Consider the following 22,293-nt stretch of genomic DNA (forward strand, 5'->3'; position numbering starts at 1 on the left):
AAAAATAAGGAAGCAACACAAATAATATCTTATAATAATTATTAAAATTCTTTATGCTAATGCCTATTTTTGTTCGCTTACAAGAAGCTAGTTTCTATTTCGCCTACAACAAAAATTGGGTCGTCAAAGCTTAGTCGGCATACTTCTGCTTAATATTTGGGCAAACAAAGAATGAGAAGCACTGACTTCAGCCAATGACTTGACTATAGCGTACATCTTGATTTATTCAATGAAACATTCACACATATGTGTGTTAATAACTGAGATCTAGCCCTTCGAAGCTGCTTTTTGACCAACGACTACGGCTTACGTGATCATCATAGATCAACAGATTCGGCGAGTCTGCGATAGCTTTCGGTGCACTAATTATACGTAAGCCGTAGTCGTTGGTCAAAAAGCAGTTTCGAAGGGCTAGATCTCAGTTATTAACACACATATGTGTGAATGTTTCATTGAATAAATGATATGGTACTGTGGATCCCCTTCTATGAGGTTGCTTGTACTAACAGATTGAGCAAGCATTGGCGCATGGTTGTTTCTCGACTTGTTCCCTTCTGAGCCTGCATAGCTCAGTTGGTAGAGCGACGGTTCCGGCTTGAGCGACGGTCCCGGCTTGAACGGAGGTCGTGAGTTCGAACCTCACTGCACGCTAGTTGTTTTTCTAGTCTGCTCTGCTTGCATCATAGATCAACAGATTCGGCGAGTCTGCGATGGCTTTCGGTGTACATCTTCATCTATATTCTGTTATGATTTTAGATGCTTATGATGCTTTTAGAAGCTGAATATATTTATCATTTAACATCCCAACAAACTGATTTTCTAGGTTCTGTACCGATTAAATTTTTAGATGACAGAATGTGTTTTTTTTGGTCTTTTTTATTTGCTTTATTGCTCATAATCCGAGTTTACCAATTTTATTAGTGTATTGACTTTGTAATAATAACTTAACTGGAACTTGACTTGGGCAACTGATGACTTGACCATGACTTACATCATTTTAAAATGATTTGTTTACAACACTGTCCCAAATAGTAAAATATATATCAAAACACAGCTGTTATGCAGAGGTTGGATCCTAATTAAATTGTATAAACTTTAATGAAATGGTTTAAATTAGTGGTTTTCCAACTTGTGACAATCTATAAGGTTTCCTGCTCCACATGTTTTAACTAACTTTTAATAACTTGAAAGTACATTCTTCTCAATGATTTGAACCTTGGGAGTAATTATTCTCTGGTAATTTTTCCTACTTTATAAAACTTTGAGGTTCTAAATTTTAATTCTTATAAGAAATTAATATGGTCAACCAGGTTAAAAGGTTAAGTATTAAACTAGATTTTCGCAATGTTAATAGTTGTGTTGATTGTACGGCAGTCAACTCAACACAGAAGCGGCACCTATTTGTCTAGAACCGGGTTAAATAATTAATATAAAAAGTTGTTTGGGATGAAAATAAGGGTGTGCCTCAAAAATATTAAATAATAAGTCGCCATAAATTGTAAATTGCATTTTTGTAAATCAGTAATACAGATTTATTTGTGTAAAATTTTACACAATATGTAACTTCTTCATAAATTGGAAAAACACAGGTAATCGACTAAATTGTTCCAGTATTAATATTTAAATATATATATTTTCCATGTTCTGTATAAGAGTAAAAAAATACTGCAGTCAATAATAAGGGAATATGCATACTGTTTGGAATTAATACATGGGTGTTTATTTGACAAACAGATGCCAAGTCGTCACTGGAACTCCAGATCGGAGAACTTGAGCATGAACTTTCGATTGCGAGAAAAACCAACGCCGAAAATGAAAGGAATATTGCATTTCTTGAAGAAGATAAGGTTTGTTTGTTTAATGTTTAGCTGCACTAGGGATTCGTAAACTTTTTTAAAGGGGGATCCATAAACATTGTTTGTAACTTATTTCTCTGAAAAACGAATATTGAAATGTTGAATCTTATATTTTAATAATATTAAAACACGCAAAATTTCAAATTTTCTAGTTTTTCTAAAGCAACTTCTAGCAATATTGACTTGGTTTTGTTGATAGTCGTTACATCAACGCATCACGTTTATCAGCAGTATTCTAAATACACCTACATTAATTGACTTAAATTGTTTTTGAAGTGCAATGATCAACAGGAATATTTAAAACATGTGCACGTTTTATCGCTAGAAATCAAAAGTGAGATAAAAATCAAAAGTAACATAGACCAGGGTCGGCACTGAATTTTTAGGGATGATGTCATAAATGATTGTTGTAAAACCAGAGGACCTAGGAACCAGCTGTCTTTCCTGCTGTTTTCATTCCTTCAAATGTGAAACTGAAAAGGGGTTTAAATAGATTTAAGGACAAAGTGATTAGTTTTTTATTCAAACCTTGTTTTTCAAATATACACAAATATTTCTATACACCTGCATGGACCCCCTTAAAGTAGTCCCAAGTACCTCCAAGGGGTCTACGGACCCAATATAAAAACTTTCTCAGTTACAGTTTTATCAACAGGATATTGATTTTTGTGGTTGTAACCTTTATTTAAAACATTGTTTTGTTTTGTTGAACAATTGATTTGTTTATAAATAACTCCTTCTGAAAAGCAAATCAATTATTTTATTTTAAATTTATTTGAAATACTTCGTATTAATTAATTTTGTATTAGTTTTACTTGTTGTTCTATTTAAAACATTGTTTTATTTAAACATTGCAGAAAATCACAAATATATACTTGTGAAGCAATTCATTTATTTTACATTCTGGTGTAAAAGGTATTTACTGAACCCAAAACACATTTTAGAGATATAATAAGGATAAAATAGAACAACAAGTAAAACTAATACAAAATTAATTAATACAAATTATTTGAAATAAATTTAAAATAAAATAATTGATTTTCTTTTTAGGAGTTATTTATAAACAAATCAATTGTTCAACAACTTTATTATATTTATTATATTTTTATGTTATTTTTTTTTCAGAAACGCATTCACTCGGACGCGATGGCAGCCGAAGCAATTCTTCGTGGCGATAACGACAAAATGTCTCGACAGCTGAATGAGACGGAGCGCACAAAACAGGAACTTTTGAGATCACTGGACGATGCAAAGAGTGGGCTAATCAAACAGGAGGACGAACTGAGGAAAGCCGTCACAGAACTACAAATCGCCCTGGACAGGTGCAAGTTTGAAAAAAAAAAAGGTTATCAGGGACGACTGACTGTCATGCCCTAACGGTCATTCGTTGCTCCCTGGGAATCCGTTTCCTAACAATAAACATATCTATCTAACTATAATATAAAACTTTCTCTCTAACTATAATATAAAACTTCAAAAAATATTTTAGTTAAAACTTAGAACATGATACAAATGCGTTTCAAAATGTCTTTATTAAGATGAAGTCGATTTACTCTTGCCTATTTTGACTTTAAATTCATTACCAGGCTGTATTACGGATATGTGCATAGTGTAAAAAATTTCTAAAATTTAGATAAAAAAAAACATTTTTATATTTTCTAGGTCAACGTATTTAAATAATGATTGATTCGTAACATTTTTCTCCAATTTTTGTCTCTTTTTTTGCGTTTACTAAAAAGTAACATAATAACATATGATAAAAAATTACCAAATTTTGTCAAGTGTTTTGTCAAAAAAGTAGAATTGTTACAAACTTTTTTGTTTTGTTTCCAGAGAGCAGCATTTGCGACACGAGTTCGATGACCTTGCATCCCGGGCAAGGTCACTGGAGGAGAGCGTCGAAGCGGAACGAGCTGCTCACCTGGAGTCAAAATTCAACTCAGAGATTATCCAGGTTTGCAATACTTTTTTTTAATTTCACAAAAAATGGCCTAGAGCAGCGGTTCTTAACCGGGGGGCGCCAAGCAATTCTTAGGGGGGCGCGAGCTCTATTTCAATATTTAAATGTTTTGCTATAATTTTAATGGTTTCGTTTGGGTTAAGCACCACTCCAACAGCTATACAAACTCTGTTTTTTGCCAACTTTAACATTGGAAACATTTTAGTAATTCATTAAGTTTTTATTGACACTAAAATTTATTGTTTCAGACAAAATTTCTAAATTAACCGTTTAGATGTGCTTCGTGCAACTAATGGTGCCCATATAGAAGTGAATTAAATAAAGTAATAATGTTTTTAATTTTTTTAAATTAAATGTTTGATCATATAATACATAATAAAAAAAATGACAAAGTTTGACTTTTTTACGATTCAAAAAAATAATCGCCCTGAACGGTTCACATTAAGCGGTCTGACGTTAACGTAAAACGTTGTTTCAAAAACGCTTTCGTCGCACAACCTAATATTTAACTTTGACGCTTTCGGTTAGAAGCGAGGAAATTTGCCGTTAACGCTGGCAACGCGTTGTGTGTGTATTGGACGACGCTAACGTTTTGCGCAAGACGCTAACGCCAGAAGCAAAGCGCGTTTAGTGTGAACCAGTACACCGAAAGCCATCTCACCGAATCTGTCTATCAATTATGCAAGCAGGGCAGGCTGGAAAAACAACAACTAGCCTGTGGTGAGGTTCGAACTCACGACCTCCGGTCAAGCCGGGACCGTCGCTCTACCAACTGAGCTATGCAGGCTCAGAAGGGAACGAGTCGAGAAACAACCATACGCCAATACTTGCACATTCTGTTAGTACAGGCAACTTCACATTGAAGGGAATTTACAGTACTATATCATTTATTCAATGAAACATATGTACACACATTTGTGTGTTAGCAACTGAGATCTAGCCCTTCTTAAGTTGCTTTTTGACCAACGATTACGACTTTAAGTGTCATTATTTTACAGTACTATATCATTATTCTAGTGTGAACCAACCTTAAAGATAATCACGTAAATTGTTGTTGCAGCTGAAGCACCAGGAATACCAGTCGCAACTGACCCGGGAGCGAGATGTTTGTGAACTTCTTAAAACCGAAGCAGAGGAAGCGAACAAGAAATCAGTTGAACTCGAGAAAGCTCTAAAGTTTGAGAAGCATCAGTACAAGAACGCAAACTCGAAACTCGACAAGTAAGACCTCTTTCTACTGTGTTTGTGTTTCTAAACTATATTGAGATTCAAATTATGTTTATTTCCTTTATAATTCAGTCTTAATAAATATTATTTACCTGCAATATTTTTCAAGTATTTCATTGCTTAATTTTTAACATATATCTATCATTACGTTGTTTGTATTTACTCTGTAACTTATTTAATTTACTGAGCTTTCGGAACAACAAACAATATTTTAAAATCGGCCTAATATTCCAAAGAATCATTTATTTTTATGTCACCCGTTTTTAAATTATGTGTGTAAAGAAAAAATATTTTTTTATCGATTTAATAAACTTTACCCTAATAAAATCATAATAAATCAGACTTCAAACAATACGTTAAAGTAGACTTCTTTCCACTTGGTTTGTTTCTGTGGATTTAAAATATGTTAGCTTTTTTAATTTAAGTTGATTTTCATGCAGCATTAAATAATTAACTATTGTTTGCCTTTTTTTAAATTAAATTGTTAAACATATTTATCCGTTTTTAGGGATTTTTTTTCTTTTTTTCTTATTTCATCAGGTGGGGTTTATAGAATAACATGCAATATTTCACAAAAGTATGATAAATTTTTATGTAGCTTGTTACAGTTGCAAAGTTTCCTTTAAAACAAGTTAATTTGTTTTCTGGTAAACCGAAAAACAAAACATAATTCATCGTATATTTTAAAATCGCGTAAAAAAACTAATTTATGTAATATTTTGTCGTTTGTAGAACGGTTGAAGTTTATGCTGATGTACGCAAGCGATTGGACGATGAGTTGGCAGAAAAGACGAAGCTGATAGAAGTGATGACTAAGCAGTTAGACGAGCATCAATCTCACCTCGATCTGTTGAAAGAGGAACTCAGTAAAACAAGGAAACGACAGGTTTAAAGCTGAATTAAACGGGTTACTTCAAGCTGTTTAGATTGATTTCTGTTATTTAAACTTACTACGCGCTGATTCTACCATGTAGCACTTAAAAGTTTCCTTGTAAACTAAACTTGATTCATTGATTTCTTCATTTCTGTTATTTATACTTAACTAACCTCAACTATTTCCAACTATTCCCAGGTTTTTCTCGAGGAAACTTATGGAGGGAATGTTCGAGAACTTTCGCTTTTGCTTGAAACTTTTTCTCTGGAACCTGTAAAAGAAGGTAAAAAACATCATTATCAAGAACCTAACTGTTTTAATTGTAATAACACACAATAATGATCAAGCTCGTTGACTCCAGGCCCGTGTAGAATGAAAGTATGCAAAAAAAAAAAAAAATAACGACTAATTTATAAAAGGAGAATTCGCAAAATAATGTTTTTATTTTTTTTTTAATTTTTAATGTTATTTAAATAAAAGTTGTTCTTAACATTCAAACATTTAAAACAGATTGTTGCAATTTTTTCAAGAAGGGAAGCGACCTGTTTTGCAGAATATTTCAGAACATTTTTCTAAATATCTATTTTATTAAAAATAGTTTCCAATAGTAGCGGTTTTCCGAATAATATTTAGTTTTTTCTATATTTACTTATTTTAATCCATTTTATATATATTTCTATGAATTCACAAAAAGTCTCAAAAAGTACGAATTTAATATTTCGCAGTTAAAGCTTTAAAGCAGAAAGACAAAGCGGAAACTAAGAGGAAGAGCGACAAGAAAAACGCGGAGTCTGCAAAACAAGTTTTGGAAAAACTGCGTAAAATGTTGTTCGAATATCAAAAGAAGATTGGAGACGTCGAGGTTGGAAATAAAAACTATTTAACATATAGACGTTGTAAACTCTGCCGAAAAAATATATTTCCCTTGTTTGAGTAAACAAAACCTTGCTAGGAGAAAACTGGGTATTTTATGCAAATTATTTATGTCGCATTTAAAAAAAAACAGAAATACTTCTTGAATGTGTGATTAATTATTATTGGTGGTCTTTTGATTTTAAGTTACATAAACAACAAGATAAAAAGCTTAGAATCCTTGTGTGCTAAAGCATATTTACCGCAGGCTATCCCTCATTCATTATTTTATGTACTTAAAACAAATAGAGGTAGAATTGCTGTTTGGATGGCAAACCATGGGTGAAATTATTGGAATAATTTGTTATCGAATAAGCACCGATAACCGATACTAACACTTGACACAAGTATCGGCTACGATCCGATATTATCGGACATCCCTTACACTGTAGCCATTCACCATGGCTCGTTTTAAGTTTTACTTTAAAGTTATTTTTCTGCAGCACCAACTTGCAAACGTGCTTGCTTCTGAGAGACAGACACAGAAAGATTGCGACAACTTTCGAGATCTGGCGCTTTCAAGGGAAAAGTCGCTTCAACAGACACAGGTTATTAAACGTTTTTTCTTTTCAATGTATTTTTTTTTATTATGTTAACTTTTTTATCATTGATTTAGCGACAATTATTTGTCAGCCTTACGACTTAAAAATACCTTACGTTATGACACCAATTACAACAAGTAACAAGCGTTTACAGGAACAACACGTAATAACTCAATAGTTTACAATGGGAAGAATTTAGCATCAAAAATCCGGCCCGCGGTCAAAAATAATTGCCCACCCTAGTATAGGACGAGTACCGATACTACTACTTGGCATACCGGCTCCGATATTATCAGATATCCATAGTAATACTATGTTGTGTTCCACAGAGCGAGTTATCCCAGTGTGGGATTGAAATGGAGCGGATTCGACAACAACAAGCTGAGTACGAGTTGGAATCAAGCAAAACAAACAGAGATCTTCACCAGGTCACCACAGAACTGCAGCAACAGACCGACAGGTGTCTGCAGCTGGAGGAAAATGTGAGTGGAAGATGGTATTTTAAGCTCAAGGTTTACAAATGGGATTTCGAGCTGTATATTTTGTTATTTTCTGCTGTCTAAGGTTTGTGATGACTTGATATCTATGTTGAACTTGAAGACTCAGTATTTTGATAAAAATAAAAAAATAATTATAATCAACATTTACCGCAATGTTTTATGTAAAAGTATTTTTAGTCAATTTTTTTGCGTTTTTAGTTCCTTATATCGGTTACTATTTTGAAGCGATATACACTTTAATTTAAAAGACTGGGTTAAGATGTCGTGCGGCTTCAAGTTGTGTGCTACACTTTGAATGTCCGATATCAATGTATCGGGACTGATCAACACCAATATCGGGAGTGCACCGATAATATTATAATACGTCACGTACATCTGGTATCGACGAATATGCATCACGAATATTCATCACGAATATTCATCACGAATATTCATCACCGGTAATTATCACGAATATTCATCACCGGTAATTATCACGAATATTCATCACCGGTAATTATCACGAATATTCATCACCGGTATTCATCACGAATATTCATCATGGTTTTCATATGATCAGGTGAAGTCGATCCAGGATCGTCACGGGAGTGAGGTCGAAGTTCACGTGAGCTTCCTTCGTGAGCTGCATCACGTCGTGTGCTCAGCAAGTGGTGAAAAGAACCTTCTCACGAGGCAAGCATCACGAAATGTTGATCATATGAACAAAAACAATGGCTCACAACCTTTTACCGGTTGTCAGTCACATTACTGACTTTGTTATGCTTAACCCGCTGTTAACTCTTAAAAAAATTTTTTTTTTAAATTATGTTTTTAAGTATTTAATTATAAATTTTCTTTTAAACAAATACGTTTTATGACTAATTGTGCCTAAAAGTGTAAAATCATAATATTTTCACAAAATTATCATAAGCATAATTACTTAAACAACGTGTTAATTTTGCGAATTTGTAAACAACATTTTTCCGCCTGTCGTAAAATATACATTTTTTTATTTATTCATATTTCATAAGATATCGATTTTTGCGAGTTTCACCGTGATACGTTATAGCGCGAATGTGTTTTTCACATGATTGTGTCACATGATCACGAACGTCTTACGCAGGTTTACATGGGCCGATCTATCCGTGACAGTCCGTGAGGGTTTGGACGCTCTCATCAGCAATTTCAACAGATCCAAGGAAAAGGTAAAACCCAGGAATCAGAGAACTAATTCAATTTGATATCTTCTCTTCCACTTTAATATTCCTTAATTTAATGGCCGCAAAATTCGCGTGAAAATTAGCTTTCATATAAAACATATTTTACCCTTTGTATAAACTGTTGAACCACCCGTGGATTTATTTTTGCTGTTCTGTTTGTACCAGTACTTCAAGATAAACCCTCTTTCAGATTTTAACAAATTAGGAAGCCCGGTAATATTGAATCGCAGATAGTACAAGATTTAGTATTATCGAAGATACACAATTTTTGGCTACACTATGCACGGATCTGTAATGTAGCTTGATAATAAATTGCAAAGCCAAAAATAGCTGAAGATGATAAAATTCGTATTGAAACGTCTTCATCAAGATATGTCGATCTACTCGACTTTTTTGGCTTTGCAATTGATAATCTTTAATTTTTTTTTAGAAAAAAAAAGATTAGGTTTAAATTTTTTTAATTTTTCTGAACAAACCCCCCTCTCGGTTTGTTCCAGTGCTTTTTTTAGCTTTTATTTTAATTTTTTGTAAATCTTTAATTTTTATTTTTATAACAAACCCCCTCTCTGTTTGTTGCAGTGCTCGCAGCTTGAGTCGTCCTGCCAAGAGATGGAGCGATCGATCAGTGAACTACAGCGAGCTCACGAGTCATCGGTGGACCGACTTGCTGAGAGATGCAGGGATCGTGAGGAAGATGCGGTCAAGCAGAGGAAGACATTGGAGCAACATTACGAGACGCTAGTGCAAGAAGTCAACTCGAGGGCTCAGGTGCGTACCACGATAATAAAAGGCTTGTTTTAAATAACATTCTCTATAAACGCAGACCGAATCTGTTGATCAATGATGCAAGAAAAGCAGGCTAGAAAAACGACTAGCCTACTGTGAGGTTCGAACTCACGACCTTAGAAGGGCTTAATCACAGTTGTTAAACACTTAACCCCAGGGCCCAGTTTGTACAAGGCTCTAGGTATAACAAACCAGTAATAAAAAAACTTTGAAAAATGCTGCAATTGCTGCCATCTTTGTTAAAAGGTGAAATTTTTTTTATTTTTTACGATATATCATTAAAATCTAAACCAGTGGTCGGCAAACTTTTTGTCGCGGCCCAAAATAGTCTTTTCAGAGCTATTAAAGTCCCACTACATGAAACCACTACGACAACAGTGGAGAATCCAGGATTTTTTGCTAGAGTTGGGGGCGTGGAAATTTTTAGTATGTCGTCACAAAGTTGCGTCACACACACTAACTTTTAAAAATTAGTGCAAAAATGTACGGCTACCAGTCGCACGGCCCACAGCTACATGACAAGATTATTTATAAATTATTTTAGGCTAGAAGAGTATTCTTTATTGAATAATAAATAAATGTTAGTAATAAAATAACCTTTAAACTTTAAATCCCTTTTGCTAACATAATTAACCGTAGTAATGACGTCATTTGTTATTGGACCTGATCGCGAACTTTTGTACAAAATATAGTGATATATCGGAATATAATGTGATGTACCGAACATCTCCATTTATAATTACAATGCGCTTCCCCACAATACGTTCCGTTACTTGCAGAAGACGCAGGCTTTATGCGACGAAGCTTGGGAGCGTGTCCGCGCTAAGGACGGTTTACACGAAGGTTTGCATGCAGAGTGCTCGCAACTGAGGGGAGAGAATGGCAACCTCAAGCAGGTGAGCAACCTTGTGGCATTCAAAGTTTAAATCTAAATGAATCAATATTAACATTAATATTTGAGGAGCTTAAGCTTATTTCAACAGGATGCCAATTGCTATTTTTGATTTGACAAATCTAGCCTTTATATTCCACGTTTGTCATTTAGTCACAAGATTCCGATATTGTTTAAATATAGATTACCTTCTCGAACTGTTCTCTGTCTTAAAAAAAAAGTACAGAACTTAGTAAACCGAAAATCAGTTTCTTTGGATGTTACATGATAAATATATATATATGTAATATATACTTACCATATTACATCCAAACAAACTGATTTTCGGTCTATTAAGCCCTGTATTAAGTTTCATCTTATCATTGATGTGCAACCAGAATCGTTTGTTTTCACCATTCCGATTCAGATAGATTCTGTTAAAATTCTGATTAGCCAAGTTAAAATAATAAAAAGTTCTTTAACCCACTTGACCCTGATTTAACCCAGGAGCGCAAAGCGTTGTCGTGCGCATGCGCACTGCTCCTTGGCGCCCTCTACCCGACGTTACGCGCCCGTGACGAGCTCGCTCAACAGCGCCAACTACTGGACAGAATCACGAGAGACGGAGAAACTTGCAAACAGCAGATGAGGTGGGGAATAACCCGAGGGAAAGCACCGCACATGCTTATTCATAAAATTTTAAGCTATGAGTAGAGTTTTAATTGCTTCAAATCAGTGGTTGGCAAACTAGGCTCAGTTTAAAGGTACGGCGAAACCTATTAAGTTATTTCACTGATAGTTTTTAGTGTTTCCATAAAATGAAAATTCTTGACACCCCAAAACAGGGTTTGTGACGCCATATGCCTTTTGATAAAGTAATCTTGATCGCAAATAAATCTAAGCTATTATTTCTTATCGTGACTGAAATAAAACTCCACGCGGCCATGACCCCTTTCAAACTGTATGTTTTTAAACAAGAATAATAGCAAAATTTTCCGCGGATCGGGCGAATCCTGTTTGTTATTTCGTGGCTGTTAGCCGATTTAATGAAATCCTTTTGCATATGAAAGGTCCTGTTTGTACCATGACACTCCTTAATCAAAGTTTTCAAACTTTGCAATAGTATTTTTTCGCGCTTACTCTAGCATTATATGTTAAACAATATAATATGTCTTCCATGGAAATACAACCTTAAATATTCGACTTTTATGGATCCCTTAGATTAAAAGGTTAAAAAACATTTCACCACTGGCTCTAACTTACAAGTTATAATATTTTCTTCAGAGTCCTTGTCGACACACTCACCGAAGAAATGAGCGGGACAAAGACCACTGTGACGTCACCAATAGCTCACAAATCGTTCCGCATGATTCACCCGCTGATCAGGTGAGTGACGTCATGCGGATTTGTTTTAAGATTAATTGCCATTCTTAGCTTGAAAGTGTACAATTGTATAGGTGATTTATTTCAAAATACCCGCTTAATGTTGACAGCTTGATCGTTTCTTAACCTACGCCAGCGTTTTTCAAGCAATGGCTGGCAAAAACTGAAAAAAAATTGCGCCGCTGTGTAATTTGGTTGGGTCGCCGACTGCAGTAGTTTTAAGTTGGGTTAGATTAATTGAGATTGGTTTGTTGTAAAAGTTTATTCATTTAGAAATTTGTAGAACTACAAAGCGATGGCTCATATTAATCAAGTTCCAACTTATTAATAAGGTCTTACGATTTGTTCGCTTATGAAATGTCCATTGAATATAACCGGGACGCCAAAACTGCGCTGTTATACTTACACTTAGTGCTAGGCCGCTGCGGAACAAGAAACAACTAACCTACACCTATTTCTGTAACTCCAATTGCCTAATATTTTAACTTAAGGCATGTGATCTTTTTTCTCTTGACATGAATTTTATACATTCTCGACGTATGGAAATTTTATTTTTCGTGGTGTTGTTGCATTCCCTGATGAAAGCATTCTGGGTGCCGCGATCCTTTCATTTATATCGGTTCTGAAAAGATTTCTCCGAAATATGAGGAATTTTGTAAGCAATACAGCGACATGAGGAACATGGCCCATATTAATTAAATTTGAACTTATTAAACATAGTGTCTCATGTTTGGTTTAATGTCTCGTGTTTTTTTGTGTTTTTTGATTGTTAAGAAAATACAGAAGCAATACAAAGTTATTGATCATATTTATTAAAATAATGCCAATATTTTATGTAATCTTCGCTTATAAAATGTTCAGTGAAAGATAATTATCTCTTTTACTCCGCTTAGATTCCGCGTCGCAGTCATTTCCGTCCTTGCCGCAAACCGGCTCGTCATGCTGACTCAGCAGTCGAACGTGCCCATGTTTACTTGTGATGAGTCAGCATTTAGCAACAACAGGATGCTGGTCGTTTCCGGGATGGGGGAACCACCTGCGCGGAGAAGGAAAAGAAGTGAATTTTTGTTTTATTTTAATATTTTTTTGGAGAAAACATTTCTGTTTTTTTTGTTTGATTTTTGTACGATTAAGAAATAGTTAGTTTATAGCAGTTGTGCTTATTAATTGTAATACAGGGCGTCTAAGTATATTTGGTAATTCAGGATATCTCACGGTGGCGTATTGCCCCCAACAATGCCCAACATAAAAAATACTGCGGAGAATTCAATAAGGGTTTATATAAATTAAATACATTCGTTATCTTCGGACAAAACTCATTGTAATTTGACATATGAGATTCTCGAAACATGTGAAGAGACAAAAAGTGTGTGTTTCTCGCTTTTACGTTTGTGTTAGAGCTGCTACAATAATAGCATCTTGCATTTCAAAAGTAGCAAAATCCTGGATCAAAAACACCCTATATCTTGGATCCAATCGTTATATTGGAATTAATACTTTCCTTGTGTAGGCGACCCTGCTTTGAAGTCGAGGTCTGACCGGGCGGTTGAGTGGTTGAGCGACGTTGAGATGGTTCATGGAGTGAGAGATGCTACTTGTGGAGTTGTGGAAGCTGTTGATAAGAACGCTGGCGACTCTTCAGGTTCGTTGGCTGGTCGTTTAGATGGAGTGTGTTCATGTATGCAGCGCCCGTAATCAAGTTGTTGTAGAATTACTTCGCTTATATTTATATGGTATCAGTACTAGTCCCATGCCGGGAGGTTAGCACAATGGAAAGACAGAATGGTCGAAATAAATAAACTACAAAAAAAATTTAGTTTTTTTGGTTTGTTTTTAATGAAATCTGACTGAAATCTATCCAAACTTCACTCATAGAACGTGGAACGCAAATTGTTATCATTCGCAGTTTCTGATCGTCCGGAGCTTACTATTACTTATATGTAATTATGCAAAACAAAACCAGTAGCACACGTCAGCCGGTTTGTTAGAATTTAACTATTTTTTTTTAATTTCTAATATTTTTTTCAGTTAGCAACAAAAATATCATATCTGGCACTTCATAATGACAGCACCCATATTTGCTATCGGCTGTTAAATTCAAAATACTTTCAAACCGCTTAAAATTGTTCTAATATTAAATAACATATCGAGTGCATTCAAAAACGTCTATTAGCCCGATTTCATAAACCTTTGTTTTTCCCCTCCAGGTTACATGTCGCGAGCAGTGGTGAAAACAGCCAAGAACGCATTCCTCAGCATTCTAGAAGCAACTCAACCCAGGTTTAAGGCTTACTGTGCTCACAACAGGAATATCATAAGGTCAGTTGTTGAGGATATTAACACTTGGGATTCGACGCAGCTCTTTCAAGGGTTCGGCGAGAACGTCCTCTGAAACATAAATGCTTTTATTTCAAGCTAAATTCCAATCTCTTTTATGCGACAAGTGTCATGTAACGCCATGACACCCTTGGGGGTGCGTGAACTAGTTTTAGGGGGTCCATGAAGGCCTAATTGAAATGTTGGTGTAAATTTAAGAATATCTTCAAAGAAAACAGTTTAATTAAAAATAAAACAGTTTTGCATTGAGTGTATTTAGACTCCATTTTTCCATTTTCACTAAAATTTTAAGGGTCCGCCGTAAAAAAAGTTTAAGAACCCCTGGAATGCAGTGTTTTTACCATAGCTAAACAAATTGTAGTAATTTGGAAACTATTACTACTATCGCCTGGGACACAGTATCAGTCTCGATTCTATTTTATTATCGGACATTCACAGTGATAACCACTGCACAGAAAAAAAATATTGAGTTGATTTACGTTAAATAAGTGTTTCTCAACCTTTTTTAAATAACGATCCAAAGTGTAAGTTGGACAGCACAGCTTCGGCGACCCAACTGGCATCACCAAACGATTTGTAAGCTTGAAGTGAACAAAAACACAATGAAGCTAATAGTATAATATAACTTTTAATTCAATTATTATGACCAGTTTTTTGAAGCAATTTTTATATTGACGTTATAAGCTTTTTTTTATTTTTATGCAAAACCATTACGGTGTTTATCTTGAAGCCATTTTAATAATTACTTCATAACGTATGGTGCTTCCCCCACACAGAGAACGTCGTACCTTGTGTCGAGTTTTATCCGAGGGACTTGATCACGTGATCCACAAGTCATGCTTGAGAGATTCCGTCAACCTCTTTTCAGTCGAGGTGAGATTTTTTGATCTTTACACCAAAATAAAACGACTCTTGGTATACAACTGCTCATATGTTTAATTGTGATAAAAATTATATTCATTTGGCGCAGTCGGTTCGAATCAAACAATTTTATCAAACAGTTCTTTTGTTTCCTTTTTTTATATTTTGCGTTGTATCAGAAGTTACTAAATATTTTTCTAAAGGGCCGGGGCCTGACAATTCCGGCCGGATATATTAATTTTGTCAAATTTTATATTAACTTAATTATGGTTCAACGAAGAAAACATAGGTAATTAAGGCACCAAAAAGCTGGAAAATCTTTATAAGCACTGCGTTATTTAGTAGTTTTTCTTGATTGTAAAAACTAAGGAACGAAATTTTCGACGTTGCCCAGGTTGAAAAGTGTATTGACCAGTTTAATGTAGCCTTCAACTTGAAAATAAGCTGTGCTGCTTCTGCTTGAACACCCTCTCTTCCTGCAGTTAACCCCCGACCTTTTTTTTAGTATTCTTTCTCCGCTCTCCAGCGCCACCTACTTACCTTCACAGAGCGCCTCCATGCGGCCGAAGTGGAGAAGCGGAAGTTACGTAACAATGTTGCATTGTTGAAGGAAAATGTGGCAAAGTTGAACACGTGCAAAGGTAAGGCCTTTTAATCATTTAAGTATTACCTTAGATTAAAGGTTTTTTATTATTTTTTTAGCTTTTCTCGCTATGGTATATTATATTTTCATGGTTTTTTGGAAAATCTTATTATGTGAAAACTTAGAAGAATAAGTATTTCGTTGCTTATTAAGCTTGGTTTATTTTAAAATTGAAAAGATCGTCATCATCTTGATTAAGACGTTTCGATATGCACTTGTATCATCTTCAGTTTATGTGGCTGAAAAAAGTTGTTGCTAGTAGCCTAGTTTTATAAATACTCTATATTTAATTAAATTGCTCATTTTCGTTTGATTATATTTAAGTTTTTAGTGCAAACTTTAAATTTTACAAGTTAAATTGAATATTTTTCATTTTAACGCTTGATTTCACTTCAGTTTTTGGACCTAACGATCAAATAATTTATTTTTATAAACTAGATTTACCGACTTAAACTTAGTTGTGAACTTTTTGCCCTGAACTATGACCTGCTGGACTTGACAGCGGCGAATCGCCTTAGTGGAGCAAAAATAGGTTGTTGATGGTTAATTCCCTTAATTCTGAACTAAATTTTGAAGAAACCAAACGGAAATTTTTTAAAGCTCTTTATATTTTTTATAACGCGCATTTTAATATTAATATATTTTTCTCGACCTTATAATTATCCGGCCCACAATCAATGTCAAGGCATATATTCTTACGAAATAATGCTGCATTTATTACGTCACAGAGGAGCTTGAGTTGCAGCAAGAGGAGCTGGGGAGACTGAAGGACAAGGAGCGACACCTAGTGTCAAGGGGTAGGTTTGAGGGGGTGTGCGGGGAACTCAAGGCTGCCATGGAACGAGAGAAGAGGGCGCAGAAGCTGCTCAAGGAACAAAACCAACAACTACAGGTCTGTGTGCGGTGGTTGACTTTCTGCATGATTATTTTTACTTTCTGCCTGTTTTTTTGTCTGTTTATTTATTCTGCTTTCGTTCTATTTTGTGTAGCTTTTTACTCTCTTTCTGATTTTATCTTTTTACCTCTGTCTGTGTGTCTCTTTTTCTTTCTGTCTGTTTTTTGTCCGTTTGTCTCTATTTTTCGTCTGTTAATTCCTTTTTTTATTTTCTCTCTGTTTGTCTCTTTTTTTCTTCTGTCTGTTTATTTTTTCAGATTTCTGTCTGTTGTTTCTATTTTTTAGGATTCCGATGATTGTTTTTGTATCTATCTGTTATGTTTTTCTATTCGCCTGTTTGTGTTCTTGCATTCTTGTTATTGTCTGAAAATATGTGTTGTATTTTGTTGCATTTACTTGTGTTTATTTTTATTTTGAAAGCACGACCTTGCGCCAAATCACCGGTGATCAACTTAAAAAAATCTTTTAGTGTCGAAAACACAAAAAACAAACTAACTTGTTTCGAAATTATAACGTGATTAATTCCCTTATTATACCGGTTACTTAAGTTTCCCGCGTTAATGTGTTAAACGTCTGCGAACTAACATCTGTGCATTTCTTTGTATTTATACAGGAATTGAGCACTCGTGTCGAGGAGCAATGCACTGAAGAAGTGGAGAAGGACATTACTTTGTCACAAGCTGTCAACGTAAGCAACACATTTTGCGCTTATCTGGCAAAATTCACTCTTCGTAACAACTAGTGTTGTGTTTACTCATTAGGAAATCAACGCAAACTAAGTCGTTTTCATTGTTTGGTTTAAATTTACCTTTTTAATTATTACTTCGATGTTCCCTGCTGGCAGAAACCAAACCTACAGGAAACAATCGATGAAATTAAAAAAATATATGTAAAACTAAAAACAAAAATATATGTGCAATAACGTAAAATAAAAAAATATATCGCATCTGCGCCAAAAGCCAAGACTTGTTACAACATTTGGCGCGCTAATCATCTGAAAGTTTTTGAACGTATGACGTAGGTATTAATTTTATACCTATGCAAAAATGCCTGCATTGGTGTATATTTCTTAAATGGCTGTAACTGTGAAGAAACAATAGACTTATATTATGGGCCTAATAGACTTTTACAACACAATCATTACAGTTAAATAAGTTATTTATTGCATTTAACCGATTAAATAACTTCTTCTTTTATCCATTTCCTCCCTGGTTGCTCACTGGAACAAATTTCCTCCCGAATTGAAAAAGTTCTTCCTGAGGGAGCCAATTTGATCCCTTTAAGAACCATAGATCTAATGATCCAAGCCTGTCAGAACCAGTTTAATAAATATCTCTAAAATAAATTGCTTCTTTACAAATTATTTGTAGATTTGTCCTACACAAAAAAATGAAGTGATGAAACTCACAAACCCCTTTCTCTCTTTTTTCTCAATTGAATAATCCCCCCCTTAAGGAGCCAATCCCAAGAACCAATGATCTAACCCAGTGGTTCCCAAACTTTTTGACTCGCGGCACACTAAAAAATGTTAACTATTTCCGGCACATTTTCAACAGAACAACAATAGAGTCTCCCATAACACACGACAAACGATATGTAAATGTCTCAAAATTATTAATTTGTAATGAATTATGCATATTTAAGTCTAAAATGCTTGCGGGTATGCCGATTGGTCATAGAAATTATCTATTTTTTTCGAATTACAAGTTTCGCGGCACACTTGGCAATCTCTCGAGGCACACTAGTGTGCAGCGGCACACAGTTTGGTAATTAACCCCTTTTTCTCTTGCAGAGTTTAACTGAAGTTAAGATGGATTTGAAGCGATGTTCGCAAAACAAGCGGCAACTTGAGAAGCAGGTCGAGCGACTGAACAAGGAGCGGGGAAAGCTACAGAGCGATGTGCAACAAGCCAAAGACGCGCTAAAGATGGCCGCAGGGTGGGCGTTAGGTGGCGCTGTGGCGTTGTTTTTGGGCGTTTTTATTTGTTGTACATTTTAGCTTTAGAAAAAAATTAAAAACTTTTAAATTTAAACCTAATTAAAAAACAAATTTTTGATGTATTGATTTTTCTTTAAAAGTAACTAAAAATCGTGTTTTCTATAATATCCATGTCAGTAAAATAAATTCAACCAAATAATTTATTTAGGAATCATGTTCAAAAAACGTAACCTCGCTGAATTATTTTCTTAAATTGCAAATGGGTAAGATTTGCCTGCTTTTCAATATGAACAGCATTTATTTAAGTATCCACACGAATATGAGTTTTGTAATTGAAACCATTCACTTTTATTTATTTTTTGTAGTGAGCGCAATTCTATCGCCAAGTACTTCGAGACAGTTGAAAAAAGCATTCAGTTCGCCAAGGACGATGACATCTCTAACAAGGTAAATACCCGAAACAGAATTATTAAACGTTTACACACGCTTAGTATTCCGATACCGATGCCCGATATGTCGGGAAAAAATATCGCCATCCGACCATTTACAAAATGACGTCATCATAATGATTAAACATGAAAAATTGATGAAATTAAAACGTTCAAATGTACTTTTTTCAGGTCGTTAGGCCACAATTTGCTTTGGGTAAAGAACTTTAGTCACCACGAGGTATCAACTTAATATTTGTTGATATTTTACCTCAACATAAAATCGCTGGTTTGAATCGCATATGCATGAAATTAAGATTAGACTGCCATCAGGTATCGGCTGGGACCCGGTGTTATCCAACATCTCTAGTTTATACTAACGTTTTATTTTAATAGGCTGACACTTTCAATAAGAAATAATCTTTTTCGCCTTTATTAACGCAGTATAAGAGATTTATGGTGGGCATATGCTGTTGAAGTTTAATGTATTAGTGACGATTTAATCTTCCACTTGTTTTCTTTAGCTTCGTGTGCAAGTTGAGGGGATTGCGGATCAAGCTGGACCCGGGATGAAAGCTGCCCAGGTAAACTAATATTGACAAGAACCTCGCAGATAGCAAGGGAACATACTGTACAACTTAAAACAAACATTTCGTTAAAAAAAGTAGGGCAGACCTCAAAAATTCAAGTTATACAGAAAGGATTTTTCACTTCGTTGCAAAAACCTCCTAGATGGTTAAACAGAAATGTTTAGATTTTTTTCATGTTTTGTTGGGTTTTCTGATCCTGATAGTTTAGATATGTGATTTAAGGTTTAAAAAAAGTGATGCGGTTTGCATTTATGGTTGCACTTTCCACGCCAAACCGCTGGTAAATCTATAGTTTCAGGGTGTTTATCGCGTAATTCTACACTTTGTTAGGATACATAACTTTTTGGTGGTGACCTGTTTACGGAAAAAGTTTTCCCAAGTTAAAAACAAGCTGTCGAGTTTGCAGCTACACTAAAGTTAAACCTTGTGCAACACTCGGAATAAAACTTATCCAAACACTTTTGCCAGGCTGAAAACAGCTAGCCTGTGGTGAGGTTCGAACTCAACTTGCCTTGTTTGCATCATTGATCGACAGTTTTGGTGAGTCTGCCATTGCTTCAGTGTTGTGTAATCTTATCTTGTGAAACAGCAACGAACCATATCCCGCAGTCTGTTTGTGAGGTCGTCAGTTCGAACCCCACAAAACCCCACCTGCCAAACCGCCTTTTTCCCATTTATTTTTAGCGACTTAATTATTGTATAAACTTGAAGAACCCTGAACCTTGTTGAAACTTTGCAGTCAACTCTGACCCGAATAATTCCTGTAAAACTCAAGGTGTCTAATTAAGCGCTGTCAATAATATAATGATTGATGGTTGATAAGTAACTGGCTTATCTTAGAAGTGGCTATATGCGTTAAAAGAAGAAAAAATATTCGTTTTTAAACAATAAACTTAAGTTCAGCAAAGACAACATTTGATGTTTTTCCGCAAAGAAATACATTATAATTATGGTAATGTTTACTTCGACACAATATTATCAGCCAATCCGCATAAGTGACCCCGTGAAACCCAATACCTCAGTTCGCTTAAAATGTTTCGTTACTCTAAATATCTTTCCGCTAGCTTAAGGGTGTTTGGCTTCTCACAATAAGAAATTAGAATAATAAGCAAACATCTAATTTAAGGTGGCTCCGAATTAAATCATCATTTTTTGTAATATAACCTTGTAAGATGTAGTGGATATCAAATACAGAAGTAGAAAGCATTTTGAATGAATAAAGATTTATTCGAAACATTCAAAATGCTTCCTACTTCTGTGTGGGACTTTGATATTCACTCTACGTCTAACTACAACCTCTAGTCATTTTGCCAAAAAAAATATTAATACCAACCTTATATCTGGTAATATTCGGTATATTTTAAAAAAAAGATTTGTTGATATCACTTATCACAAACTCTAAATGCTGTTTCGTTTTTTATTTATGATTTTACATCAATGGAAAGAGTTAGTTTTTAGCAGTGATGACGTAAATAAAAGTATTTTGGAATTTATTTTTTCCACAAGAACGTAAGATTATTCACTAAAACAATTATATGGTGATATTTGATACCAGCATTCTGCGACCAAGCCCACAAATGCCCGAAAAATGCCTTTTAAACACAACACCGAACAACTATTTGCTCCAAAATATTGTTGCGTAACGCAGAATAGCTTTCCGCTAATTCAAGTTCCCCGTAAAACCGACTTTTGGTCGAACTTTTAAGTGAACCGTGAACTTCGGGCAACTGTTGAAGGAGTCCTTCCCTGCTAAATTCCATGCTCGGTGATTTCCAAGCATTTTCGTTAGCTCAATCTGGCGAATGTCCGATGGAATTTTTTCTCGTGACATCAGAAATTGGCCGAAACTTTCAAAACAACGGGGCTTAAATTCACAACATTACGAGATCCGTCGTATTTTTGTGCTGAAGGAGCTTGAAATATTATTCTTTTGAACCAATAATAAAAAAATTTCATTAGAAAGAGAGTGGCCCAAATAAAGATAAAAGATCCATTCTTTTATTTGCATACGTTTCGGCAAGTGCTTATGCCATGTTTTTATCAGTTATTTGGGTCACTCTTCTTCTACTGAAGATTATGAACAGATCCGTGTTTAGTGTTCCTAAATATTAAAAAAATCTAAAAAAAATAGTAATTTAGGTTAAAATAATTGGCACAAAATAAATGTATAGTTATTTTTTCTCATTTAGACACTCTTTAATGTAATTTCACTTAAACTTTTTTTTTTCAGCGCGCCGTCGAATCATTCATGCGTGCACAGTCAAGTGCAGTGGTGCGTATCGACAACCTCGAGTCGCAGATTACGTCATACAGGGAGCACATTAGCGTCCTCAAGCGGGAATTGTACGACGCATGCAACAGGGAATGTGACCTTGAGGTGAGCACAATGTGACCTTGAGGTGAGAATAATGTGACCTTGAAGTGAGCATAATGTGACCTTGAGGTGAGCTTAATGTGACCTTGAGGTGAGCTTAATGTGACCTTGAGGTG

At 34.9% G+C, this 22,293-nt stretch overlaps 1 protein-coding gene across 1 annotated transcript in view; it reads left to right on the top strand.

Annotated features, from left to right (window-relative positions):
• Window positions 1–22,293, top strand: part of LOC146170478 (coiled-coil domain-containing protein 171-like) — a 53,539-nt gene that overhangs the window by 1,328 nt on the left and 29,918 nt on the right. The window contains exons 4-29 of the mRNA XM_083388714.1: window positions 1,735–1,847; window positions 2,982–3,178; window positions 3,690–3,810; window positions 4,877–5,037; window positions 5,776–5,929; window positions 6,116–6,200; window positions 6,643–6,779; window positions 7,273–7,377; window positions 7,701–7,853; window positions 8,431–8,543; window positions 8,974–9,055; window positions 9,650–9,838; window positions 10,636–10,752; window positions 11,235–11,377; window positions 12,012–12,113; window positions 13,004–13,167; window positions 13,621–13,752; window positions 14,318–14,429; window positions 15,224–15,320; window positions 15,814–15,949; window positions 16,680–16,843; window positions 17,460–17,534; window positions 18,639–18,784; window positions 19,151–19,232; window positions 19,738–19,797; window positions 22,034–22,180. Coding sequence (XP_083244840.1) covers window positions 1,735–1,847; window positions 2,982–3,178; window positions 3,690–3,810; window positions 4,877–5,037; window positions 5,776–5,929; window positions 6,116–6,200; window positions 6,643–6,779; window positions 7,273–7,377; window positions 7,701–7,853; window positions 8,431–8,543; window positions 8,974–9,055; window positions 9,650–9,838; window positions 10,636–10,752; window positions 11,235–11,377; window positions 12,012–12,113; window positions 13,004–13,167; window positions 13,621–13,752; window positions 14,318–14,429; window positions 15,224–15,320; window positions 15,814–15,949; window positions 16,680–16,843; window positions 17,460–17,534; window positions 18,639–18,784; window positions 19,151–19,232; window positions 19,738–19,797; window positions 22,034–22,180 — 3,287 coding nt within the window. The remainder of the gene's footprint in view (window positions 1–1,734; window positions 1,848–2,981; window positions 3,179–3,689; window positions 3,811–4,876; window positions 5,038–5,775; window positions 5,930–6,115; window positions 6,201–6,642; window positions 6,780–7,272; window positions 7,378–7,700; window positions 7,854–8,430; window positions 8,544–8,973; window positions 9,056–9,649; window positions 9,839–10,635; window positions 10,753–11,234; window positions 11,378–12,011; window positions 12,114–13,003; window positions 13,168–13,620; window positions 13,753–14,317; window positions 14,430–15,223; window positions 15,321–15,813; window positions 15,950–16,679; window positions 16,844–17,459; window positions 17,535–18,638; window positions 18,785–19,150; window positions 19,233–19,737; window positions 19,798–22,033; window positions 22,181–22,293) is intronic.

Source organism: Ascidiella aspersa, chromosome 1 (genome assembly GCF_963924565.1).
Source record: "Ascidiella aspersa chromosome 1, kaAscAspe10.2, whole genome shotgun sequence".
Taxonomy (NCBI): Eukaryota; Metazoa; Chordata; class Ascidiacea; order Phlebobranchia; family Ascidiidae; genus Ascidiella; species Ascidiella aspersa.